This window comes from Argopecten irradians, chromosome 5, assembly GCF_041381155.1.
Source record: "Argopecten irradians isolate NY chromosome 5, Ai_NY, whole genome shotgun sequence".
NCBI lineage: Eukaryota > Metazoa > Mollusca > Bivalvia > Pectinida > Pectinidae > Argopecten > Argopecten irradians.
Window position 1 is genome coordinate 19,185,237 of NC_091138.1, and position 14,622 is coordinate 19,199,858.

At 35.4% G+C, this 14,622-nt stretch overlaps 1 protein-coding gene across 1 annotated transcript in view; it reads right to left on the reverse strand.

Annotated features, from left to right (window-relative positions):
- LOC138323126 (proto-oncogene tyrosine-protein kinase receptor Ret-like) overlaps positions 1-14,264 on the reverse strand; it is a 58,801-nt gene extending 44,537 nt beyond the window's left edge. The window contains exon 1 of the mRNA XM_069267503.1: positions 13,637-14,264. Coding sequence (XP_069123604.1) covers positions 13,637-13,694 — 58 coding nt within the window. The 5' untranslated portion in view covers positions 13,695-14,264. The remainder of the gene's footprint in view (positions 1-13,636) is intronic.
- Positions 14,265-14,622: the final 358 nt, after the last annotated feature.

Sequence of the window (14,622 nt, forward strand, 5' to 3'; positions counted from 1 at the left end):
CCTCGTATCCACGACCAACTCCACGGCCATTAAAGTCAATGATGTATGACGGTTGGTGGTCCATTGGAAGCACGAAACAAAACCCAAGGTTGCTTTTAAATGCTTTATTCATCTTGTATGTTTCGACTTTGTCTTTATTTCGCGACAATACCTGCCATATACCGATATTAAGTCCTGACAATGGGGCGCACCTTACGTAGCTACATATAACGAATCTACACGTGCACGATTTTCTATTTCCTTTGTAACACACCAAAAATAAACAGATATGACGTGTTATTAATGTTGGTTAAACATTAAGAGTTTTCTAACATGAGGATTCACGATCATTTCCAATAATGGCCCTGCAGGTAGGGCGTTAGAATTGTTACACTGCTGCCCCTATTGTCCCCGCATTGATCGTAAAAGGCGACTAAATTTAGGATCTTATCTTTTCTCTTCTTCCTAACTGACTTTATCTTTCCTAATGCCTCCCTTGGCATTCGCCTTCACTTTTGGCCTTGAGTTGAGCGTTTGCCCCTGTGAGGAAGGCTCTGGGTTCTGTCCCCAGGCCGAGATACACCAAAGTCTATAAAAGTGGTAGTTTCTGCTCCTGCTTCGCGCTCAGCATACAGGGAGTGGTGACGACTGGTTCGACCCGTGTGTCAGTATATGTGACCGGGTGGGCGGAAGTGTTGCTTGGTCGTCTTCGGCGGCATTGCTTCAGTGATATAGCACTATAAAAAGGGCATTAGTTCCACTATCAAGAAGAACACATCACGAATATACTCGGCAGTCTCCCAAAACACGTCAGATCGCTAATGATAGCGACACATAAGGGGGTTATCTATGCATATCTAGCTTTTGTATGTTCTACACCATATATCGACTTACAGACCATACTGCTGCTTTGTTAAAATGTCGATTTTTTGTTGTTGATTTTTTTAAAACACTGAACAAACGATAATCAAACCAGAAGGTTTTGTTGTAGTGTTGAGAAAGAAATCGGTCCGCATTAATGTTGATGATAGTATATGCTAGGCACACCACTTCGGAAAAGATACCTTTTTGTATATACAGTTGACCAGGCGCGCTAACGTTAATAAACGCGAAGCAGGAAATGCTTGGAGGGGAATAGAAAAAGAACTCCCGACGTTATTCAGAAAGACTAATAGAATAGGATACAGTAATAATTCATAAGAAAATATAATTTGGTTGGTTGGTTGATTCTAACAACTAAAAGCCATAGTCAGTCAGGGACAGCATCCCGTGTATGCGGTGTGTTGCATGGGTAAAGTACATGGTGCATATTTTGGGATATTGTGGTATATTCGTGTGGTGTCGTGTAATAAGTAAATATAGCTCGTATTATAGTGTTATCTCACTGAAGCATCCCGCCAAAAACTCCAAACAAGCATATCCGTTCCGGTTACGTGGGTGTTGATTACCTTTTATAGGCAAGCATTCACAACGAATATATCATTAAGTGAACATCCACTTTACATCACAACACAATGACAAGGAATATTTAAAGCAATATTTTTGAGATTTGATAGATAATGACGGGTTCTTCCGGGTTAGGCAACATATGTATAATCATTCTTGCCATTGGTAAGTTCGCATAAATTTCATTATTCATAAGCAGATCAATATGTATGAATAAATATGAGGATTGCTCTATAATAATACCGTAGTCCATAGGTAGTAATTAACCTGCTCATCCGAAACATTGGCGGTGTAACGAGCCAAAAAGCCATTGATAAGGCACGCTTCTTGAAGTCTTAATATCGCTGTCGTTATTTTATTGGATATCCCATTTATAACAGATGATATCGTAAATCATCGATTCTTTTGAACAGTGACCACGTCATTAAGTCAGTTTATGGATAGATCGCCTGTCATTAACCCATCCAAAAACATTGTCTTCATCAACTGAATTAATAAATAAACCCAAACCACCAAGACATTACCTCGTATCCACGACCAACTCCACGGCCATTAAAGTCAATGATGTATGACGGTTGGTGGTCCATTGGAAGCACGAACAACCCAAGGTTGCTTTTAAATGCTTTATTCATCTTGTATGTTTCGACTTTGTCTTTATTTCGCGACAATACCTGCCATATACCGATATTTAAGTCCTGACAATGGGGCGCACCTTACGTAGCTACATATAACGAATCTACACGTGCACGATTTTCTATTTCCTTTGTAACACCACGTGAAGATCCGCCAAGCTCCGCTTACCCTCCCACCTACACGACTGCCAATAAACTTAGGGCTCCGATAACCAAGTAACGCTGCATTGAGAGCGTAAAACGGTCAAACCCTAACAGGAAACTAGACAATTGATTTCCAATAGCCAACTTAAAAACAATATATTTATAAACAGGAAAATGCATACGTGGGGGTAAGAATATCAATCACGTCCGCCGATGCAGTGACAGACTAATTGAAACCGTATTTTATAACCAAATATAAACAAAGACAGAAAAGTAATGAATATCAACATATTGATACAGTGTTCACCTAAATGTATTAGTTTCATATGAAATCATGATACGGTTGATAGGGGAAACTGTTAGGTTGATAATGTTGTCAATGTGAAGCATAGCTGGTTCACTCCTACGGCAGGTCGTTAAGATCTTACTTGGAGATAAAATTACCATTTGATTATGTTTTAATGCGACGTAAATATTTTCTAAATGTAATTGGAATTTGCTTCTAGACTGATAATTAAATCAGCTAAATGTAATTGTCAGTTTCACATGCAGAACGCCCGACAAAGCAGGCGTCTTGACAGTATCGCCTACTTAAATACAAACATGCATTGTTATCTGCTTAACACTATTGACAAGTGACTTCGTTTGGACATGTTCTACACGTATTAAGGTATTGGGGAATAAACACTTGGGTCACACTGTTGGCATCGATTCAGAAACAGTACAGATTGCAACCTTAAATAATGATTACATAATGAAGGGAATGAAACACTTTCAGTTGTATTTTGATAAAGGATCACTCTTGCCAAACATGAGGATCTGGCTAGTTGGTTAGCGTAATGTCTAGTTAACAGATAAGGTCTTGTAGGGTTTCATACCCTGTTTAAACTAGTGATATTTAGTATCACTTCTTTGGTGTACTTGTACATAACTAAAATGATAAAAAGTGTGTAGGCATCGGGTCTAACCTTAGGTATAACTGTTTAATCATAGATTGTTGTGTTGTTTGTAAGTCCACAGGGTTCGGTACATATTTCGGTCAACAAATAATCATACCTATAGTACCTATAGCATGTGCATGGAGCACTTTACCAAAACCAACTAAGTTATGTTCAAGTACACCTAAGAATTGCATGCAAATGGTGCGATGCATAGACACTTTTTATCAAGTAAGTAAAATTCAAATACACGTAAAAAGTGATATATACATGTAAGCATACCAAAATGTCACTGGTTTAAAGGGACAATTAGTCTAAGAGAACATTAAAATTTGCAAATATATCGGAAATAAACCAGTTCTTATGGAAATCAGATAAGTTGGTTTTATTGTGATATGTTGAGAAAAGCCCACTGTGGTGAAATGTGTGAGAAATGTTTAAACTAGCTCGCTGTCCGCCGTTATACAACCTAACCCTGGCCAGTGGAGTAATGCAACTTTTGTTCAGAAAACTCAAATCGCTCAAAAACACCAATTTCATCAATGAATGCATGGATAAGTGCAATGCATTAAAGATGCTCCCCCGCCGACAGAGCATAAATGATATTCATCATTTGAACAATCATTGGTGTTTAATCGTGTATATATATATGCCTAATGAACACAAAAACATCATAAAATGATTTATTTCGCCTTTGGTGAATGCGTAATCATTACTTCATTCTATATAAGATACAGTGCCATGGAATTTTTTCGGGATGCAATTAATTATTTTTCATGTTTTTAACTTGAAGTAAAATTAGAAGCTCAAACTTTTCAATAGTGGTAATGGTGCAAAGTAAGTAACTTTTGTAACTTAAGAAAAATACTAAATCGTCTGGTCCTATTTTTGATAGTGAAAAAATACCATTTGTCAGCGGTGGAGCAACTTTAAGCAAAGTTACATTTTACAAATGTCAATATTATGTGAGTTGATGTCTTTTGGATCCAATGCCGCCATTTCATTCTCATTTCTAAAATTGTAATTTGACATTGCTTATTGGACCTTTATTGGTATGACAGGTTTCGTTGGTTTAAGGGTAGAACATCTGGAGTAAATGATTCGTATCATTTTATTACATAATCTATATTGTGTTTATATTAACTACTTGTTAAACCAATATGGATTTTAGATTACGATAATATTATTTATGTCGGTATTCATTTTTCTGTATAGTAACTTGAACTCATATTTTAATCTTTCTTCAACGCAGAATCATAGCAATGTCTCTGTTTAATTTAGAGTGCACTTGCATTCTCGAGTCACAGCAATGAAGATGACAATGTTCTGTAGTGAAGAATTCCCGTTGGGAACTAGTCATAGAAATAAAGTCGACTACAAGATCCTGTTTTAACAGGTCAACAGTGTTAAATGGGTAATCGAACTCTTACAACAGAGGGATCATTTTTACAGAAAGACAAATTAGAAAAAAATATGTTCAGTACATATTTTAAAATTATATTATGTTTTTATGTTCTAATGCTAAAGGGAAGCCGAATGTAACATCGATTGTCTGAGCGTACGTATACATATTTTACACCATTTATATAGCTTCGCTTTGCGTTGTCATACGCGTGGCACAGATGACAGAGTACGAGCAATCATAGTCATCCAAACGTCATAATATATATATATATATATATAAACATAACTGTGTTAAAAGCATTGGTACAGATGTCATGATAATTAGCATCAACATATTTCGAAAAAACGTACTGCATTTTGTGACACCAGTTCTCAAAAGTATACCAGAAGCCTGTCTGATTTAGTCTTTAAACAAAATGAACATATTCTCAATATATAAAGCATTGTTTTTCTTTCTTAGCAAATATGTAATGACATAAGGCGCTAAGAGGTCAAACGATAAATCAATGATGTTCAGAGGTTATAAGACATATCAGTGATATTTCATTGATATAAAGAGGTTATTACAGTGACGATAAGAGGTTATTTCATTGATGATAAGAGGTTATTTCAGTGACGTTAAGAGGTTATTTCAGTAGTGAAGATAAGAGGTTATTTCAGTGACGTTAAGAGGTTATTTCAGTGAAGATAAGAGGTTATTTCAGTGGTTGTAAACAGGTTATTTCAGTGATGATAAGAGGTTATTCAAGTGGTGATAGGTTATTAAGTGACATTTAGAGGTTATTTCAGTGACGTTAAGAGGTTATTTAAGTGATGTTAAGAGGTTATTTCGGTGATGTTAAGAGGTTATTTCAGTGATGTTAAAAGGTTATTTCAGTGATGATGATGTTAAGAGGTTATTTCAGTGACGTTAAGAGGTTATTTCGGTGATGTTAAGAGGTTATTTCAGTGATGTTAAGAGGTTATTTCAGTGATTTTAAGAGGTTATTTCAGTGATGTTAAAAGGTTATTTCAGTGATGTAAACAGGTTATTTCAGTGATTTTAAGAGGTTATTTCAGTGATGTTAATGAGGTTATTTCAGTGTTGTAAACAGGTTATTTCAGTGATGATAATAGAGGTTATTCAAGTGGTGTTAGGTTATTTAAGTGACGTTAAAAGGTTATTTCAGTGACGTTAAGAGGTTATTTCAGTGATATTAAAAGGTTATTTCAGTGATATTAAGATGTTATTTTATTTACGTAAAGAGGTTATTTCAGTGACGTTAAGAGGTTATTTAAGTGTTGTAAACGGGTTATTTCAGTGATGATAAGATGTTACTTAAGTGATGTTAGGTTATTTCAGTGACGTTACGAGGTTATTTCAGTGACGGTAAGCGGTTATTTCAGTGATATTAAGAGGTTATTTCATGTAACGTTAAGAGGTTATTTCAGTGATGTTAAGAGGTAATTTCACTGTTGTTAAGTGGTTATTTCAGTAATTTTAAGAGGGCATAAGCCATTTCAGTGATGTTTGGAGGCAACAGGACATTTCAGTCATACGTTACAAATATGGACCCTCTTTAGCTTTTCATTTTTGATTTTGACTTTTCGTTTGATCAGTTTAATACTTAGGATTAAATTCCCCCAATTTATCAATAACATGCTCGTCACCGACGATTCCCACGAAACCATTAAAGCCATATATGGTACAGCCAAACTAACTTTATTTTGAACAATCGTTTATCTTATAACACGGATAAATGTAGTTATAAATTTATAAATCAACAAATATAGTTATCCATAAAACTATTGGTGAATACATTTTTAATATCAAATAAAAGCATACTGAACATCAGAAGTTTAAAAGAAAAGAAAGAAAAATGAGTACGGAAGGGTCGCAGAATGTATGAATTCATATTAATAACACAGTTCATTTGATCTAGATAGCACGCTTTCTCATTAATTTGACTGCCCACAGATCAATGTCATAAAAGATGAAATATTATTTCTATCATATCATTGACTCTGGTTGATTGCTGTAGTTTGTTAAACGCGTGTGCGGACAAACTTTATTTACCGTAAAAGCAATTTCACGTTGAATACAACTTGAGAAATAATTCAATATTTGGTCAATATTTAGCACCCGGTATTATACGATCGCGCACGACTTTACGGTCCCTTAGTAATCGCATTAGAACGGTAACAGATGCCCTTTATATGGTTAATTACGGCTTCAGAAGCAAACATCAATGTTTCTCAATAAACCAACCTAATGCTATGGCCTTAACTGAAAGGAAATCATAGAATTTTTTGCAGTAACTTCTAATCAAATTACTTAATCAATCCAATTAAACAGTTATGACCACCGCTAGACCTCCTCCATGACAATCGTCCACATAAACACTCAGTAAAGTATAGCTTTAATCTTAGAACCATACATAGGCTGTATGCCTTTGTTGTGGATCACTGTTGATATAGCCCGGTATATGAATAGTTTAGCAGCTTAAAGTATAGAATATAGTAAACAGATGTTGTGAGAATTTTCTGGTTTTATGTTGTGAAATCAGATTTTAACAACATTCCTGGGATATTGTTGAAAACTGAATTGTGAATATTGCTCCACGTTAGTAGGTGTGTTTTAATGTGAAATTCACATGAAGCATTGGCCATGTAATTCATCAACCAATCAGATTTTTAGGAGATTAATATAAGTATTGCCGCACTTAACATCACACTTCACGTTTTAAAGCCAATTTTTATCAATATACGTAATAATAAACACATTACACCAACAACAGTCAGAACATTATAGAATTAATTTTTATAAAATATTGTCCATAAGATGTAGCTTAATGACACGCTTAACTGTATACTACATCGTCTGTCACCAGATGTATTAGTTGTGAAAGTCACTGTGAGGTTCGACGGTAGTTAATTACACCTTTCAATTCCGACACGTACAATACCAATTAAACTGCCTCCACATATGTCCTGTGGCTAATCAGGCCGGATCGTTTGTTTGTGTTTACGCGTAGGTGGCACTATATATGCAAATAACAGTTTGAGACATCAAAACAAGTATAACGTACAATATGAAATTCAAACTTCCATCCACTAGTCATTATATCCGGGTATTTATCCTTAAGGTTGCACACGTCAGCAACTGTAACTATAACAGGGTGAGGCATGTCACAGGTAAAAAGTGTACAAATGACACGTACACACGTCCACGCCATGCCACAATATATCGTATGTAAAGCACGTGTTTCAGTCGGTGATCGGTATTGTACTATATTGCCCAGGAAATGAGTTCCAAATGATCTGTCTGCAAATTTCTTCTGGACCTGACAGGAGGCGCGTAGTTGCTCATGAGAAATGCATCATGGCACGTGCCGCACCTGTCCGTGAAACAGTCTCATTATGAATATTTTGTGCTTTGCATGTTTCATTCAATGGCTCTGCTGCTTGTGATAAAGGTGTCATCTCAGTCCTATATGCTTCTATTTCAATAGATGTCATAAAAAATTATAACCGATACTTTAGATGTACAGTTTGGTGAATTGCCGGAAATGACCATAACAAAATGTGATAGAAAGTCGGGTGCTGTCACCGAACCGTATATCATGTAATTACAGCCAGAAAAGGTTCAATAGCCCATTGTGTGTAAACTTCATTTAACCGACTCTCAATGTCAGCTTTCAAAGGCTTTATCCCTTAATTAAGGGATATCCTATACATAGATGTGTCTGGGAAATAAATGGTCGGTCACATATCTCAGTATTCATACTGTTTTCAATAATAATTACCCTCCATAACGAGATTGATAAGATCAGATATTGAGCACAATGACACGGGTGTTCTCTCTATTGGTAAACGATGGCCTGCTATCTCTATCTGTGCCCTGTGTATATAGCGTTACACCAGAGGTTGTGATATCGCTGTGCGATAGGATTCCGTTTCCAAATTTACATAAAAGCACGTAATTTACTGTATTCCGTATGCCTCATTATTATACGGTACCAATTATACAAGGAAATATAACAATATTCACATTGTATAGAAAAAACAACCCATCAGCATGACTTGGGCATTTACAATAAATTTGTTCCAAAACAATCAAACACAAGCGTCACAGTGACTCGGTGATTTAAAACAAACTAGTTCAATGACTTTAAGAATGTCGATTTCCGTAAAAGTGATTGTTTTTACTGTTTTCCAATGGTAATAGTAAAAGGAACATAACAGAACGTTATGCATGGCGTTTGCTTAGCAGTGACTTACTCGTAATCTGAAAAACGAGAATCTCGGGTTGTAAGGACGATGATAATCCAGGTTCAGTTGAATTTGTTCCGTATGTTAGTTACAGTGTACTTAACCATCAACAAGCAATAACAAGGTGAAATGTATAGCAACACATCCGGATTGATTGGCGACGAGAGAGCCTGAAAATCAGAGTTGTTTCCATTATACCAGTGTTAAAACTTTTCTTGCGGCAAGATGTTTAGTACCGTGAATATATGCAAAATTTAAACATACACTATCTTTTATTAAAAAAACAACTCAGTAAGCGAGACAATCAGGTCAGTAATCGGTATTGCAAGTTTGCATCGCCGTGATATTTTCCCGACACGAATTATGTAGAGAGAATCTTTGTATAGGTTTGATTTGCTTTGTCCGACATCTTATGAGAAGTTTTAAAGACCTGTTTGGTGCATGGAAAGTATGTTTTTTTGTTTCTTTGTTTAATTAACGTCCTATTAGAAGATATGGTAATGGCCATGTATGCAGTGTGTTGCGTGTATATTGTGCGAGGTGCGTGTTTTGGGAGACTGCGATATATCCATGTTGTGTCTTCTTGTATAGTGGAACTATTGGCCTTTTTATAGTGCTATATCACTGAAGCATGCCACCGAAGACATTAAGCAACATATCCCACCCGGTCACATTACACTGACAACGGGCGAGCCAGTCGTCCAAATTCCTGTGTGCTGAACGCTAAGCAGGAGCAGGAACTACCACTTTTATAGACTTTGGTGTGTCTCGGCCAGGGGACAGAACCCAGAGCCTTCCTCACAGGGAAACTATGGATCTGAAGAGGTATTGCCAGTGTAGATATATAAGAAAACAATAGGATGCAATATTTGTGATAACAGGCCTCCAACCAACAGAAATGATAAAATGATGTTCAAGGACAATATGCTGAAAAGCATCTGTTATGTATTGTGCAGTGTTGTTAAACGTCGAGTTTGAGGAGCCCTAAGGAACCTTTTTGTTAAATCCTGATAAAGGTTACAGACAAAAATGAATATTGTAACGAATTCAAGAAACACCAGATGAGAATATTTAATCGTCCAAATCTTTCTCTTGATGCAGTCAAACAGCTTTAACACTTTGCTGATTAGAAAGGGGACTATGAAGGATATTGTTTTGGATAGTTTGGCAAATAATTACTAATAAAACAAAATCATTTCATAGGGCAGCATTAACATATCACACATACTTAACATTATATCAGTATCATTTTTCAGTATTAATGGAGAAAGTAAGTTAAAGAATGAATGAGATGGGCAGTTATATGGTCGATAGTTATCGTACTCAAACACAACATTAATTTCAACAAACATATTTATTTAAGTTACTGTTTTATCATGTTACCACATCGATAAGTTTGTAATTAGAATAATTATTTACATTCGCCCTTCCCATGTGACGTCTGTAGACTAATTAGGTAAATAGACTCCATCAAGATCTACATAATTACATGTATTTTTTTCAATTTGTATAAACATTGGGCGGTAGACTTATTAACCATGCATGTTAATAAGCTACCTTGCACTCTGCTGCGTGTATCGATGTGGTGTTTACAACAGAAACCACCCAACCTTCACACATAGCTGCCGTTCACCTGACTATAAACACTTCTTGTCGATACTATTGTTAAATTATTCACAAAGATTACACTTAGGCGGCTCGTGCATATATAAAATGGTTGCCATAGTAACAGACAGATGCTAGTTATTCATTCAGATCATTGATGCAATCAAAACAGAAGTGGAGAAAACGGACGAGCGGCGGCCTGGAACGGCCCGGTGTTCTGACAGCTGTTGGTGTTAAATATCCACTGGAGTATTGTTTTAAAAAGATCTTGTAATTTATGAATATCAATTTTAACGTATGCAAAAAGTAATGTTGACATGGAATTAAAATCCTTCTATCATTCCATCTACTTGTTATCATGGTGTCTAAGTTAAACAACAGTACTAATTTCTTCTTGTCGTGTAATCATGCATTTAAGAGCCATAACCTGTACAAATATTGATTGTAATGTTGTTGTAGACGACACTTTCATTAAGAATTACGCATTGCAATTTTCAAATAACTGCGAGACAATTATACAAAAAGATAAATTTATATTATAACAATAATAAAAAACAAGTTTAATGATAATTTAACGGTGGAAACTAAACGTTAGTATCATCTGAAATAATCCCAGAAGTCGACACAAGTAACCGGATAGTAAAGGCATAACAAATACTTATGAATTAATGCATTTGAATTATAGTGATTAGCCGCTATAAAATTAGATACGTAATAAATGTTTAATAACACTTAACCCGTTCATTACCATGTGTTAAACATGTATCGAATAATAAATCAGATTAAGGATCAATAAAATGTTCAACAAATCTAAAACTATTGCCTTTACTGACGATAACACTTTTTATTAATTTTAATTATTTATACATTTTTGTTGATAGATATCTTGAACGAGAAATCAATTAAGCTTTAACACTGTGTAAGGGAGATAGATGAAATGTCCAGATCTGATACATGGGATTCCCATCACAGGTGTTGCTGAACCGATCTTCTACACAGGACCTGAATCAATTTCTCCTCAACACTTGTTCCTGCATGTCTGCAGCAGTTAACTCTTACTTTACCATGGGTATAGCATGCAAGTAATACTCCTGCATACAGTACCAATTTATCACGAAATACGAAATCAATTATTCCGGCCCCACTAGCCATCTTAATGTGTTAATTCTCCCAACAAAGGGTTACCTAAATCTACAGAGTGATGATCAAAACAGCAGAGGGGTTAATCACACGATGTCGGATGACTACTGTACATAAGCTTTGGGTCATTTGATTGATTAAACCTAGCATCCTGTTAACAGCTAAAGTCATTAAGGACGCTCTATCCTGTTTGCAATGTGATACGAGTATGGGTGTCTATGGTGTCTATGCTTTGAGAGGCTGCGGTATATTCGTGTCGTATCCTCTAGCATTAGTGAAACTCATGCCATTTTTATAAAGATATCCATAAGAAGCACCTCGCCAAAGATACCGAACGGCGCACCCCACTCGGTCACATTACATTTTGTAGAAGGTTAACCATTACGAAAAGAATAAAAACGACAAATATTACAACAGGTGGATGTCTAAATTTGCAGTAGGATAATTTATCAAATATAGAAATTGCTTAATAAATTGACTGTAACAGGAATGCTGAATGTAGAAATCTGCGCATTGTGGTTAAAAATTAACAAGTCAGTCACAAAATGTGGGCTGATTAATCATACTAACGTAATAGAGAATTAACCATTAGAGAGATTCATGCATTTATTCTCAATGAAACAGTGGGCTTGATCAATAAATTTGCAAACAGGGGGTTGATTTGTTTTAAAAAGTAGCGTTATTAAAATCAGCAAAAGTATTTTTGGAGCAACAGAGGATTTTATTAAAACAACAGCGGGGCTACCGACTACTTGATGTACTTAGTGGGCTGGGATGAATTTAATTACGTCACCTAAATACCGATCTGTAATCTTATAATCACGAAAGAAAATAGAAATTAAACGTAATCTTGAACATCATTATGTTGAAATTCAACTCGTTAAATTGAATATTAAAACATTGATGTGTTAAATATAAACGTATGAGATGAATGTTGGAATCACTTAAATACTCAAATACAAAGTGATGAGATGAATGCTGACACTGTTAAAGTGTCTAATACTCTGGTAGTGAACTCAAAGAGCCTGTGTATACTCAACTGTTGTTTATTTGAAGCAAGATAAAAACTACATATTTTTCCATGTTGTATTTTTTCCAGATCCCTAGTCAGATAAAGCGGCCGATGACACTAGCTAGGTAATTAAATACATCAATGTACACATTGCATTATTTACATAGCACTTCTTATCAATAGTACACTAACACGATAGGAATCGCTATTGTTTATTGTAATACAAAGGACGATGGAAAAGCTTGATGCATATTTCTACCTTGAAAAATCATTAACCTATAGAGGACGAAATGTAGAATTTGTCATGTAAAATTAAAGATTTTTCCAGTATTTGTATAATACGTATTGTCACAGAAACTTGATCTTGTAGAAAAAAGATCAAAAAGTCTTCATCGATTAATGAATGCGACTCTGAAACAGTATTCATGTATATAGCATGGAATTTATTAATAGACAGATCATACATAAAGTATAATTAGTATTCATGCACTTAACATGAAATCTGATAATGGACACCGCGATAATAAATGTTATATCATAGTATATATTGACACAGAAACAGATACTAATTAATGCATCATTCACCATTATACAACCACATATAAATAATGATTTAGAAGTGAATTCGTGTGCAACATTTCATATTTCTACAAAAATTAGTATTGTATTACATTTACCCTCATATATTAATGAGACCTTATATTTAACATGTCTACATCAGAAAACATATAATTATATTCAATGTACGATTAAAATTGTACATAACAGTATTTATTTTTGCACAGTAAACGTAAATACTATCAAACATTTGCCTTACAGAAACTATTTATTCTGTAGTATTTGACGACATTTTTCCTCCATTTTTCTTTTGTATCTTTGGCAGCTTATGGCTCAGAATATTTGTCTATTGGTGCATAAGAATACTATATAACGTGTGTTTGATACAGTATGGTTATTAACAGCATTACTGGAAGTGCTAAGTGACGAAACACCTGAATTAGTATCAGAGCCATACGAATGTTTTTTCCTTTATCAATTACAAAATATACCTTTAAATTACGAGACATGTTAAAAAAACTACTCACCTTGTAAAATAAGGAACAAGCCAATCCAACAACAGCGACGTCCTCCCTCACCTGTCATCAGTATGCCGCAACTCTCGGGTGTAACACAACTTAAATCCGTTATCCTTGAATCCAAGAATGCCTTATACACACAGTCCGCCTCTACACGGTTCCATTGCCAATTTACAGTGCACTACTACAATATTTTACTTTCAGTGGACAAATAACACGACTTGCCCATTTCACCCGGGATAGCATTGGAAATCAGTAGTCCTACCCCTGTTCTATGGTATCAGGTACTGCTCCAACACAGCGACACGCTCACTAGCTTCTGAAGCAAGTCTCGCCACATTGCTTGCTTTCAACACATCAGAGCTCAGTCAAGCATGACAGTACAGATCGATATGTGAGAGGGCAAGTGACTAAGTGACGAAGAAATGCTATGTTCCTGTAAAAGTATTGCCAATTCATAAGAATACTAACCCAGTAAAACACTTCCTCTATATGTGGCACGTTAGCGCCGCTTCAGATAATTCATTAGACTTACTGCGCGGGACGCTGCTCAGCCTCAGGACCCGTTTGACAATTGAATAGCGCAAAAGACCAACCGCGTTACGTAGGCATTCACTATTTACTCTATACGGCAGCCTGTTTTACATCAATATCTCAACCTACCTGATCACTCAGGGCACTGCCCATTGACCATGAAGAGCACACAACACAGCTTTTAATAGGGATAGTTGATTATATAAAGCAAGTTAAGCATACGCTTCAAAGGAAAAACTACAATGTAAGTGAATTGAAGCGAAACTAAAGCAAGTTTATTAAAGAAATTGATTTGCATAATTATAGTTAATAATGTAATGATTATGAAGCAATCACTGACAATTACACTTAAAACATTAATTAGGTGGTCACCACATTAATTCCTTATATAAATTCGTGATAGATATTTGATTTTAATGTAGAATCTGTACAGAAAGACAACTAAAGCAAGCTTCGCAAAC